This window comes from Ceratotherium simum, chromosome 3 (genome assembly GCF_057802395.1).
Source record: "Ceratotherium simum simum isolate JZ-2026a chromosome 3, ASM5780239v1, whole genome shotgun sequence".
NCBI classification, from domain to species: Eukaryota; Metazoa; Chordata; class Mammalia; order Perissodactyla; family Rhinocerotidae; genus Ceratotherium; species Ceratotherium simum.
Window position 1 is genome coordinate 28749413 of NC_141902.1, and position 13130 is coordinate 28762542.

Here is a 13130-nt window from a genome sequence, read left to right on the forward strand (position 1 = left end):
CTAACACCTGTGTTATAGGTGTCCCAGAAGGAGAAGAGCGAGACAAAGGGGCAGAGAATCTATTTGAAGAAACAATAGATGTAAACTTCCCTAACCTAAGGAGGGAAACAGACAGCCAGGTACAGGAAACACAGAGAGCACCAAACAAGATAAACCCAAAGAGGCCCACACCAAGACATATCGTAATCAAAATGTCCAGAATTAAAGATAAAGAGACAATCCTAAAAGCAGCAAGAGAAAGACAAGTTACATAGAAAGGAAACCCCATAAGGCTACCAGCTGGATTCTCAGCAGAAATCTTACAGGCTAGAAGAGAGCGGCATGATATATTTAAAGTGCTAGAAGGAAAAAACTTACAGCCAAGAATACTCTACCCGGCAAGGTTATCATTTAAAATGGAAGGAGAGATCAAATGTTTCCCAGACAAGCAAAAATTAAAGGAGTTTGTCACCAAGAAACCAGTGCTGCAAGACAGGTTAAAGGGACTGATTTAAGGGGAAAAGAGAAGACCACAAATAGGAAAAATTATCTATTTCCATGATAAGAGGGTAATGGATACAAATGCACAAAAAAGAGGTTAGATATGATATCAAAAACATAAAATGAGGGAAGAGGGGAGTTAAAGAGTACAGCTTTGAGACAGAGGTCAAACTAAAGAGACCATCAATTCTGTATAGAAGGAGAAAGGAACAGAGAAGGACTACTAAAACACTGAGGAAAAAAAAAGTTAAACAATGGAAGTAAGTACATACTTATCAATAGCTACTTTAAACGTCAATGGACTAAATGCTTCAATTAAAAGGCATAGGGTGGCTGACTGGATAGAACAACAAGACCCATATATTTGCTGCATACAAGAGACACACTTTAGACCCAAAGACACTCACAAACTGAAAGTGAAGGGATGGAAAAAGATACACCACGCAAATGGCAATGAAAAGAAAGCTGGGGTAGCAGTACTCATACCAGACAAAATAGACTTTAAAACAAAAACTGTAAAAAGAGACAAAAAAGGACATTACATAATGATCAAGGGAACAATCCAACAAGAGGATATAACACTTGTAAATATCTATGCACCCAACATAGGAGCACCTTAATATATAAAGCAATTATTAAGAGACATAAAAAGAGAAATAGACAGTAACACAATAATAGTAGGGGACTTTAACACTTCACTTACACCAATGGATAGATCATCCAAACAGAAGATCAATAAGGAAACATTGGCCTTAAACGACACACTTGAACAGATGGACCTAGTAGATATATACAGAGCATTCCATCCAAAAACTGAAGAATACACATTCTTTTCAAATGCACATGGAACATTCTCCAGGAATGATCACATATTAGGCCACAAAACAAGTCTCCATGAATTTAAGAAGATTAAAATAATACCAAGCATCTTTTCTGACCATAACAGTATGAAACTAGAAATCAACTATTGGAAGAAAATGAGAAAAGCCACAAATACGTGGAGATTAAACAAAATGCTACTGAGCAATGATTGGGTCAACAAAGAAATCAAAGGAGAAAGCACAAAATACCTGGAGACAAATGAAAATGAAAATACAACATGTCAGAATTTATGGGATACAGCAAAAGCAGTTCTAAGAGTGAAGTTTACAGGCCTATCTCAACAAACAAGAAAAATCTCAAATAAACAATCTAACAATGCAACTAAAGGAACTGGAAAAAGAAAAACAAAAAAAGCCCCAAATCAGTAGAAGAAGGAAAATAATAAAAATCAGAGCAGAAATAAATGAAATATTGGGCCGGCCCGGTGGCTTAGTGGTTAAGTGCGCGTGCTCCGCTGCTGGCAGCCCGGGTTCGGATCCCGGGCGCGCACCGACACACTGCTTCTTTGGCCATGCAGAAGCCGCGTCCCACATACAGCGACTAGAAGGATGTGCAATTATGACATACAACTATCTACTGGGGCTTTGGGGAAGGAAAATAGGAGGAGGATTGGCAATAGATGTTAGCTCAGAGCCGGTCTTCCTCAGCAAAAAGAGGACGATTAGCACGGATGTTAGCTCAGGGCTGATCTCCCTCACAAAAGAAAAAAAAAAAAAAAGAAAGAAATGAAATAGAGACTATAAAAACAATAGAAAGTATTAATAAAACCAAGAGCTGGTTCTTTGAAAAGATAAACAAAATTGACAAACCTTTAGCTAGACTAACCAAGAAAAAAAGAGAGAAGGCTCAAATAAGTAAAATCAGAATTGAAAGAGGAGAAATTACAACGGACATCTCAGAAATACAAAAGATTATAAGAGAATACTACAAAAAGCTATATGCCAACCAATTTGACAATCTGGAAGAAATGGATAAATTCTTAGAATCATACAACCTTCCAAAACTGGATCAAGACATCAGTAAGGAGATCGAAACAGTAATCAAAAACCTCCCCAAAAATAAAAGTCCAGGACCAGACGGCTTCCCTGGTGAATTCTACCAAACATTCAAAGAAGACTTACTTAATACCTATCCTTCTCAAACTCTTCCAAAAAAGTGAGGAGGGGGGGAAGGTCCCTAACTCATTTACGATGCCAACATTACCGTGATACCAAAATCAGACAAGGACAACACAAAAAAAGAAAATTACAGGCCAATATCACTGATGAACATCGATGCAAACATCCTCAATAAAAATAAATATTAGCAAATCGCATACAACAATACATTAAAAAGATTATACACCGTGATCAAGTGGGATTTATTCCAGGTATGCAGGGATGGTTCAACATTTGCAAATCAATCAACGTGACACACCACATTAATAAAATGAAGAATAAAAATCACATGATCATCTCAATAGATGCAGAGAAAGCATTTGACAAGACACAGCATCCATTTATGATAAAAACTCTGAATAAAATGGGTATAGAAGGAAAGTACCTCAACATAATAAAGGCCATATATGACAAACCCACAGCTAATATCATCCTCAATGGTGAAAAACTGAAAGCTATCCCTCTGAGAACAGGAACAAGACAAGGATGCCCACTGTCACCACTCCTATTTAACATAGTACTGGAAGTCCTAGCCAGAGCAATCAGGCAAGAAAAAGAAATAAAGGGAACCAAATTGGAAAGGAAGAAGTGAAACTGTCACTATTTCCAGATGACATGATTTTATATATAGAAAACCCTAAAGAATTCACCAAAAAACTTTTAGAAGTAATAAACAAAAATGGTCAAGTTGCAGGATACAAAATCAACATACAAAAATGAGTTGCATTTCTATACACTAACAACGAAGTAGCAGAAAGAGAAATTAAGAATACCATCCCATTTACAATTGCAACAAAAAGAATAAAATACCTAGGAATAAACTTAAACAAAGAGGTGAAAGATTTGTACACTGAAAACTATAAAACATTGCTGAAAGAAACTGAAGAAGACACAAAGAAATGGAAAGATATTCCGTGCTCTTAGATTGGAAGAATTAACATAGTTAAGATGTCCATAATTCCTAAAGCAATCTATAGATTCAATGCAATCCCTATCAACGTTCTGACAACATTTTTCACAGAAATAGAACAGAGAATCCTAAAATTTGTATGGAACAACAAAAGACCCCGAATAGGTAAAGGAATCCTGAGAAAAAAGAACAAAGCTGGAGGTATCACTCCCTGATTTCAAAATATACTACAAAGCTGTAGTAACCAAAACAGCATGGTACTGGCACAACAACAGACACACAGATCAATGGAATAGAATCGAAAGCCCAGAAATAAACCCACACGTCTATGGACAGCTAATCTTTGACAAAGGAGCCAAGAACATACCATGGAGAAAAGAAAGTCTCTTCAACAAATGGTGTTGGGAAAACTGGATAGCCACATGCAAAAAAATGAAAGTAGACCCTTACCTTACACCATACACAAAAATTAACTCCAAATGGATTAAAGACTTGAATGTAAGACCTGAAACTATGAAACTTCTAGAAGAAAACATAGGCAGTACGCTCTTCGAAATCAGTCTTAGCAACATATTTTCAAGCACCATGTCTGACCGGGCAAGAGAAACAATAGAAAAAATAAACAAATGGGACTACATCAAACTAAAAAGCTTCTGCACAGCAAAAGAAACCATCAACAAAACGAAAAGACAACCTAACAATTGGGAGAAGATATTTGCAAACCATACATCTGATAAGGGGTTAATCTCCAAAATATATAAAGAATACATGCATCTCGACAACAAAAAACCTAACAACCAAATTAAAAAATGGGCAAAAGACCTGAACAGACATTTCTCCAAAGAAGATATACCAATGGCCAGCAGGCACGTGAAAAGATGTTCAACATCATTAACTATCAGGGAAATGCAAATCAAAACTACAATGAGATATCACCTCATGCCTGTCAGAATGGCTATAATTAACAAGACGGGAAACAACAAGTGTTGGAGAGGATGTGGAGAGAAGGGAACTCTCCTACACTGCTGGTGGGAGTGCAAACTGGTGCAGCCACTATGGAAAATAGTATGGAGATTCCTCAAAAAATTAAGGATAGAACTACCATACAATCCAGCTATTCCATTGCTGGGTATTTATCCACAGAACTTGAAAACAGCAATGTGTAAAGATACATGCACCCCTGTGTTCATTGCAGCATTATTCACAATAGCCAAGACTTGGAAGCAACCCAAGTGCCCATCAAAGGACGAATGGATAAAGAAGATGTGGTCTATATACACAATGGAATACTACTCAGCCATAAGAAACAGTGAAATCCAGCCATTTGTGACAACATGGATGGACATTGAGGTTATTATGCAAAGTGAAATAAGTCAGAGGGAGAAGGTCAAATACCATATGATCTCCCTCATTAAGTAGTAGATAATAACAACAACAAACAAACACATAGAGACAGAGATTAGATTGGTGGTTACCAGAGGGGAAGAGGGGAGGGAGGAGGGCAAAAGGGATAATTCGGCACTTGTGTGTGGTGATGGGTTGTAGTTAGTATTTGGGTGGTGAATATGATGTAATCTATGCAGAAATAGAAGTATAATGATGTGCACCTGAAATTTATACAATGTTATAAACCAGTGTTACTGCAATTAACAAAAAATAAAAATAAAATAAAATAAAATAAACAGCCAAAAAATAAAGCTAGATACTGAATTCACAAAAGCAGGTCAAATACACATATTACATTCCTGCAAATATGATTCAGGCTCAAAGGATAAGTTCTGAGTGTAATATTTTAAATATCAGTATAATTATTGCTCTTTGATGTCCTTTGAAGATTGATTTTTATATCTTAATACCCAAATGACATACTTCTTTTTTTAATTGAAATAATTTGACATGTAACATTGTGTAAGTTTGTGTACCATGTGTTACTTTGATACATTTATATATTGTAATATAATTGCCACTGTAGTCACATTCATCACATTACATCATTATAGTACAATATTATTGTCTATACTCATTATACTGTGCATTAGATCTCTATAACTTATTTACTACTCTTATAAGTTTGTACCCTTAAACACCATCAATCTTATCCCCCACCCCCTACCTGCTGGTAACCACCATTTTTCTGTTTTTTGTAGGTTTAACTTTTTTAGATTCCACCTATAAGTGATATCATACCATACTTGTCTTTCTCTGTCTATCTTACCTTGCTTAGCATAATGTGCTCAAAGTGCATCTGTGTTGTCACAAATGGGAGGGTATCTTCCTTTCTCATGGCTGAATAATATTCCATTGTGTATATGTACCACATCCTTTTTATCCATTCATCTATTGATGGGCATTTGGGTTGTATCCATATCTTGGCTATTGTGAATAATGCTGTAATAAACATGGGAGTGCATATATGGGAAATCCTGTTTTCCTAAATGATATATTTCTTTACTACTCTCTATTTCTCTTTACATTTATCTATCTAGCCATAGCTATTTAATTGTTTGTTGAATTGTGAATTATATTACATCTTGGAGCCATATTTATTTTGCTCAAGGCTGCTCATTAATATACCAATAAATGTGGCCAATTGTAAATTACAATGGGTAGTAAATTCCCTATAGACTCCTATTCTAGAAACACTTCTTTTCTGTGTATTGTGATGTACTTGTAAGTAGATGGTGATCTGTGCATGGTTATATGCATTTTTCAGAACTTGCCATGCTTTCTCAGCCCTTAATTCTCCTGGCTTTTATCTGTGCTCCTCTTTCACTTGCTCCTGTAGCGATGTATAATTCTCTTACTTATAATACATCTTCCTCCATTTACCCCTTGTTTATGAGCCCCACAGTAGAGAGAAATGTGTCTTATTCATTTCTGTATATGATTCACCTTCTAACTCAGCACCTAGTATATTGAACGTGTTTGCTTTAATGAATAAGTGACTGTAGAGGAAGACGATACAGCAATTATATAAAAAATAGACACTTTCAATTTTTCATAGTTTATTTATTCTCTTAGTTCCTCAGAGGAGGAAGACGTTTCCTACTTTGTTCCAACAGAACCAACAAATTTTAGTGAGATAACATCAAGAGGTTGTCAGTTTTCTTCTTTTTCATTTTCCATCAAGAGTCAGTCCTCTTCCTAGTTTCCTGAAGAATCAAAGAATTATGAAGAAATGTTTCCCTGGTTCTAATTTCATGGTGAAATAGTTTTTAAATTTATTTATTAATGTTAACATTAAATGTTGCTTCAATGCAATACATGCATATAGAACAAAATTTTAAAAATACAAAGCCATATACAGTGAAAATGTCTCCTCCTCCTGTCCCCAGACTTGCAATTCTCTTTTCAAAAGCAATCACTGTTACTAGTTTCTTCTTTATCCTTCAAGAAGCATGCGATGTATTTATGAACATATATACATCCCTATATAATCTTTTTCACATGAAAGATAGCCCAGGATACACATCTCTTTCATTTGACAGTATATTTTGAGCATAGTTTTAAATCAATAGACATGTACAGATCTTCGTATTTAACAGTGATGTGGCATGTTCCATTCTATGGATATACAATAATTTATCTAATCAGTCCTTAATGAATGGGAATTTAGGTTGTTCAGATTTTTGCTATTAGAAACAGTAGTCATATTCTGGTACATATGCCATTTTTCTTATGTGTGAGTATAGTAGTTAGATAAATATCTAGGAGTGGAATTGCTGAGTCAAAGTGAATGCCCATTCAATTTTGATAGTTTTTGGCAAAATGTCCTTCATAGATATTGTACCAGTTTGTGCTCTACTAGCAAAGGATGAGACTGCTGTTTTTCCCTACATCATTTTTGATCTTTGTCAATTTTTGGGAAAAGAGGTATATTTATTATATTTTTGTTTATATTTCTCTAATTCTGAATAAAATAGAATGTTTTTTCAGATCTTTAAAAGTCTTTGCTGTTTGCCTTTTTCATATATTTGGCACCTTCTCTATTGCGCTGTTGGTTTTTTCGTATTGATCTGAAGATATTTATATCTCTCTTTCTCTCAAAGATGTTAATCTTTTGTCTATAATTGATGCTACCATGACAGATGTTCTGGAGGACAGAAATATAAGCTCAACTAGATGAGTAAAGACAATTTGTTGTTGTTGAAAGGATAATAGAAAACTTTAGGTTTTGCCCTAGGGTTATTACCTTGTGTAATTTGTAAGGGCAAATTCAAGTAAAAAATAAGAGGCTTAATTATCCCTGTTGGAAACAAGGGAAGAGAGGTACCCCTTTCCCTTTTTTTTTAGAGCATTCACGTTAGAACACTTGTAATTATGTTTTTTCTCTGTCTTCGAAATATATGTAAATCCTTTAAAAGCTAAATAAGCCTTTTGCCAGCTTTATGATCCAGGAATGTCTTTGTCAAGGACCAGGGAAGTCTCTTTACATGTAATCCTCAAAGCACACAGTGCTCAATCTCCCAGTTTCTGTGGGAGGATGGGAGCCTAACTGGGTGGCCTTACTTCCAAGCAGCAAAACTACATCCTGTCCTATAGATATGTTTATTTTTCCTTTGTATGAAGCCAATTAGCAAACACAGATGCCCATCCCAATTACCAGATGAATCTAGGATGAACTATGTGTGGCAAATGGTGCTGTCAAGTCTTTTTGAGGACTAGTTATTGTTTATCTTGGAACATGTATGTAATGGGTTGTATTTGTGTGGCTATGTAAAAGGATGAGATTTCTTTTTAGCTTTGCCATCTCTTAGTGGATTGAGTGTGATGCACGTATTCCCTTGCTTTAAGGTTTATTCAATAACAAAACTGTTTTATTCTCTTCTACGTTTGTGGAGTGGTTTTCCGGTTTGGCAGGAGATTTGATTTTAGTTATATTTCCCCAACAAACTAAACCCAGTTTTTCAATCTGTGGCTCAATCATTTGTAAAATCAGGGAGATGGAGTATATCTTTGAGACCCCTATAAATCTAGGAAATAAAAAACATAGTGTATAAAGTTCAAAAACAATATGAACAATTCCTGAGTGATGTCAGTTAGTTTTCTTTTTAACCACAAAATTAAAAACAGATTCTGCTCCCTAAAATCTTTTAAACCAAGACTCTTACTTTTATGTTCCCAGTAATTTCTTCATAGCGTGTTTCATATCTTTGTTCCTCAGACTATATATTACAGGGTTAATGAGTGGAGTAACTACAGAATAAAACAGAGTCACTATCTTCTGTACTCCAGCTTCATGATCAGATGTTGGGCTCACATACATGACCATCACTGAGCCATAGAAAAGAGAAACCACAGCCAGATGAGACCCACAGGTGGAGAAAGCTTTTCTTCTTCCACCTGCTGCAGGGACCCTCAACACAGCTCTCAGGACCAGAGCATAGGACACCATGATGAAAAGAAAGGGCATAAATAAGAGCAGAGAACTTAAGATCGAGCTAGTTAACTCTATTACAGGGGCTCTGGTACAGGCGAGGGCCAGCAGAGGACCTGGATCACACAGGAAGTGGTCAATGATCCTGGATCCACAGAAAGATATTTGGGAAATAACAATGATAGGAATCAGGAACCAGAGGAAACCAAGTACCCAGCAGCTGACCACAAGATTGGTGCAGAGACGTCCAGTCATAAGAGTGGGGTAATGGAGAGGCCAGCAGACGGCAAAGTATCGATCAAATGCCACAATAGCCAAGAAAAAGCATTCTGTAGAACCGAAGGAGAAGAAAAAGTAGAATTGGAGAAAGCACCCAGAGAAGGAGATGACCTTGGTGTCAGAGAGGAAGTTGGCCAACATGTTGGGGACAGTGGAGGTGACATAGCAGATCTCCAGGAAAGAGAAGTTGGCGAGCAAGATGGACATGGGGGTACGGAGTCTCCCATCCCAAAGCACAGCACAGATGATGGAACCATTGCCCACAAGGGTCAGGAGGTAGACAACAGAGAAGAGCACAAAGAGGAGGATCTGCCCCTCCCTGGGGCAAGGGAAGCCCAGGAGGATGAAGCCAGTGATGGTGCTGGAGTTGTTGGGGGTGTTGGAGGTTTTCATGGGTCTGTGAGCTGTAAAAACACCAACAAGTTATTGAATAACAATGTGAAGACAGATGGGAACCCAGATTGTATTGAAGCCACCCTGGGGAATGCAATAAACACTTATGTATCAATAGTTACTATTTTGTCTGATCCTGAAATACTGTCTTGTGTTAGTTGTTGGACTGTAGAAACACTAGAGTCAGTCGATATACTGAGATGTTTCCTTATTGTTAAATGTATGGAAACATGCTTAACATAGGAATATACAGCTTATGAAATCATTATAAATAAAACTCCACAGTGACCACCACTGAGGTCAAGAAATAGAACATCACTTGCACCCTAGAATCTCCCCTCATGCTACGTTTCAATCACTATCCTCTGCCTCTCTCTCCAATTTTAACATTCTTTCCTTGTGGTAATCTACTCCTATTTTCTTTGTTTTAATAACAAAGTATGCATTCCTAAATAAAAGTATTTAGTTTTGCTTGTTTTTGTACTTTATATAAATGAAATCATGTTATATGTAGTATTTTTGGATGGCTTCTTTTGTTCAACAGTAAGTTTGTGAAATTCATGTTGCTGCATGTATCTGTAGCTTGTCCGTTTTTACTGCTGTCTATGCTATTACAGTCTATGAATAAACCACCCTTATTTAAGCATTCTACTAGAGATGAGTATTTTGGTTATTTCCAGTTTGGGACAATCAGGAATAATGCTACTACAAACGTATAGTTCATTATTTCCTGGTTGCCAAGTGCATGCATTTCTGTAGGCTGGATCATAGGGTGTGTGTATCTTCAACTTCAGTAGATTAAGCTGAACAGCATTCTATCATTATTGCACTATTTTTTATTCCCACTGACAATATATCAGATCCCTGATTGTCAGCATCCTTTTTTAATGTTAAGGTCTGTATTTATGAGAGCCTGGGGAAGGACAATAGACTGGATCTTAACAGCTGCTCTTTTTTTTTCCTTCTTGTAATATCAAACTAGATAATTCTCTTCTTGGCAGCACTTTTTTCAGAGTAGGTGGTTATATCAGAACTGTGCTGCTCTCAAGAGAGAGTATTCTGGAAATGATAAAGAAAACTGTCCCCAAACTTGATTTAGGAGAACATTTTAATGTATGATGCAATTTACAGCCACTTCTGGGAAGTTCATTATCCATCTTATATGAGCTTTGAGTCTTGTGATCAGCCTTATGATTTAAACAAGACGTTTCTTTTTTTTTTTTTTTTTTTTAAGGAGTGAGGCTAATTTTATTTCATTTTTTGTTTTATCGGCTACATTTACAACATTTAGCCCCAGGGTAATTACAGTTGTGCAAACTTTAAAAACAATTTCAGCATGACTTTTTTTTTTTTTTAATTTTTTGTTTATTGCAGTAACATTGGTTTATACTGTACCTCCTACTTTCCTATATACCTCTCCCAAGAAAGAATTCTTTGAAGTGGCTCACTCAGGAGCCTCTTCCTAAGCAGCAAGTTTCAAATAGAACTTTGTCATAGGCTTGAAATCAGCTTGTCAGAGAAGTTACTTTACCAGAAGTGATTGGGAATTAGAGCATAATGCTTTGCACTTAGATAGCTTTCAATAAATATTCATAAAATGAATGAATAAATGTACTTTTTCAGTTCTCAGAAAGAGAGCATATCAACACATCTACTCGTGGGCAAAACTGACTTAGACTGCATGGCCATGGAAGATGGGAACCTTTGGACAATTGGAATCACTTTTCTATTTTAAGGGGTTAACTCACTCATTGATTCTGTTTGATAATGCAACCTACCAATTTCAGGAGAAAACGTTCAAATTAATTGTAGGAAATAGCTGCAGCTCACTTCTGTTAATACCGTTTCCTGCCATCCAGGGTAGATACAGCTGAGGGATAGGATCAGCATTAGTCTGGTCTTGTTGAAACAGATCCTTGATTGTCTGGTTTGGGAATATGACTCTGCAAAATCCATTGTGTCCTATTCCAGTTATATAAACTGTGGAACTTGATATTATCGATCTAATGTTAACATACATGTAGCTGGAAACTTGAAAAGACGAGAAAACTTTAAATTTTTTGTTTCCTCTCCCAGTCACTGCTTGGGAGTATCTCAAGGCAGAATGACTTTGAATGGTTATATATTTGCATAATGGCTTGATGATTTTCTGAGTTAAAAAAAACAGAAACAAAAACACAAACCCTTGTTAAATAATCCTGCACTCAGGCCTTGTTCTTGGTTAATATGGCCTCTGTAAATAGGGCATGCATAAGGAACACAAAAAATATCTATTTTCCATTATCTGGAATATAGCATCAATCAATCAATCAATCAATCAATCATAAATCATTTTTGAGAGTTGGCATAGTTATCCAAAGAGTCTGACAATGGTCTATTTGGTATATTCAAAAACAGTAAGACCTCTATGGATAAATGGCAGAAGGTGTCAGGGAGAGGTAGTTGATTACAATGTATTTTTGTTTTCTTTTTGGAGAGGAAGAAAATTTGTGACAGGAGGACTAGCAAACTGATTAACATTTTGGAACTCATGAAATGTGTAAAAAAGCTTCCCTTTATGAGCTAGATCTAGTTCTGGATTTTGTGTGATTTTCATGACGTGGGGGACTCATGTGATCAATAAAATTTCACAAGATCCTCATAGTTTATGTCTTTAATATTACTTCAGGTCCTTTAGTGCCTCAGCTGTGGAAGGTTTAGGTTCTGGTTCTTGAACCATAAACTTACATTTCTAAATGCCCTTTCCTCTCTGCTTATAAGGATGTGTGACTAAGGACTGAGATTGAATTTCAGATACCAAATATTCATCTTTTGAAGGTAAACTTAAACCCGACATTAAATATATAACATGTGTTTGCATTACTTTACACTGTTCTTATTCAGGATGAAAATATTCAAAATACGGTCTTTTCTGAAGCCATCACTTTTCCAAATGACCTGTTCTTTGAATGAGGCTGTTGACAAATGTTGGAGCCGTGAGAACACATCAACTGCTAATGAATGGAAGGAGTGACTCAAAGAAAATTTGCTATAATATGTGAAGGTCACATATGGACTTTAAATTCCATAAACTTAAAAAAAGTCCTTTTTAGGCCTAGGGGGGAATAATAACTCAGAGAAAAGTCACTCAGTTTTCAATAGGTCAAAATAATTTGTTACTAATGTGGTTGGGGCATTTTTAATCAAAATGTTTGTCAGGGTGCTTCTAAAAGGTTCTTTTTTGTGATAATCACTTTGTCCATCATCTCAAAATATTTTCAGCACTCAAACGACTTAGTTAATGTTCAAGAACTTACTTTTCCTGGTCTATTTAATGTTACATACCTTCTTTTCTTTTACCCCTCACGTCCCATTCATCAGCAAGATGCTTCTGTTTCTGAAATATGACTCATATCATGCACTTCTCTTTGTCTTCACCATCATCTCTCAAGTTCAAATTTTCATCCTTGGACTTCTGCAACAGTACCCTAACAGAGGTCCTCACTTCTGCTTTTGCCCCTAAATCTTCCATTTTCCTAGTAGCAGCAGAGTATGCCTTAAAATTGGAAAAACAGATGGTGATAGACTTTGGAGGAAAATCATTCCCTTTCAGAGCAATTCCGTGTCAGGAAGTCACACAAAGCTGTTCTAGAAAACAGGAAGGTGTTCTAGA

At 36.2% G+C, this 13130-nt stretch overlaps 1 protein-coding gene and 1 long non-coding RNA gene across 2 annotated transcripts in view; one reads left to right on the plus strand and one right to left on the minus strand.

Moving 5' to 3' along the window:
- LOC147917501 (uncharacterized) overlaps window positions 1-13130 on the plus strand; it is a 45579-nt gene that overhangs the window by 29007 nt on the left and 3442 nt on the right. The gene's annotated exons all lie outside the window — the stretch shown is intronic.
- Window positions 8492-9514, minus strand: LOC101407392 (olfactory receptor 11G2-like). Its single transcript, XM_014781010.2, has one exon. It carries the CDS (start codon window positions 9476-9478, stop codon window positions 8543-8545), a length of 936 nt encoding a protein of 311 aa, XP_014636496.1. The 5' UTR covers window positions 9479-9514; the 3' UTR covers window positions 8492-8542.

Coding starts and splice junctions, on each gene's coding strand:
- LOC101407392 (XM_014781010.2), bottom strand. CDS start 9,478: ATGAAAACCTCCAACACCCCCAACAACTCCAGCACCATCACTGGCTTC.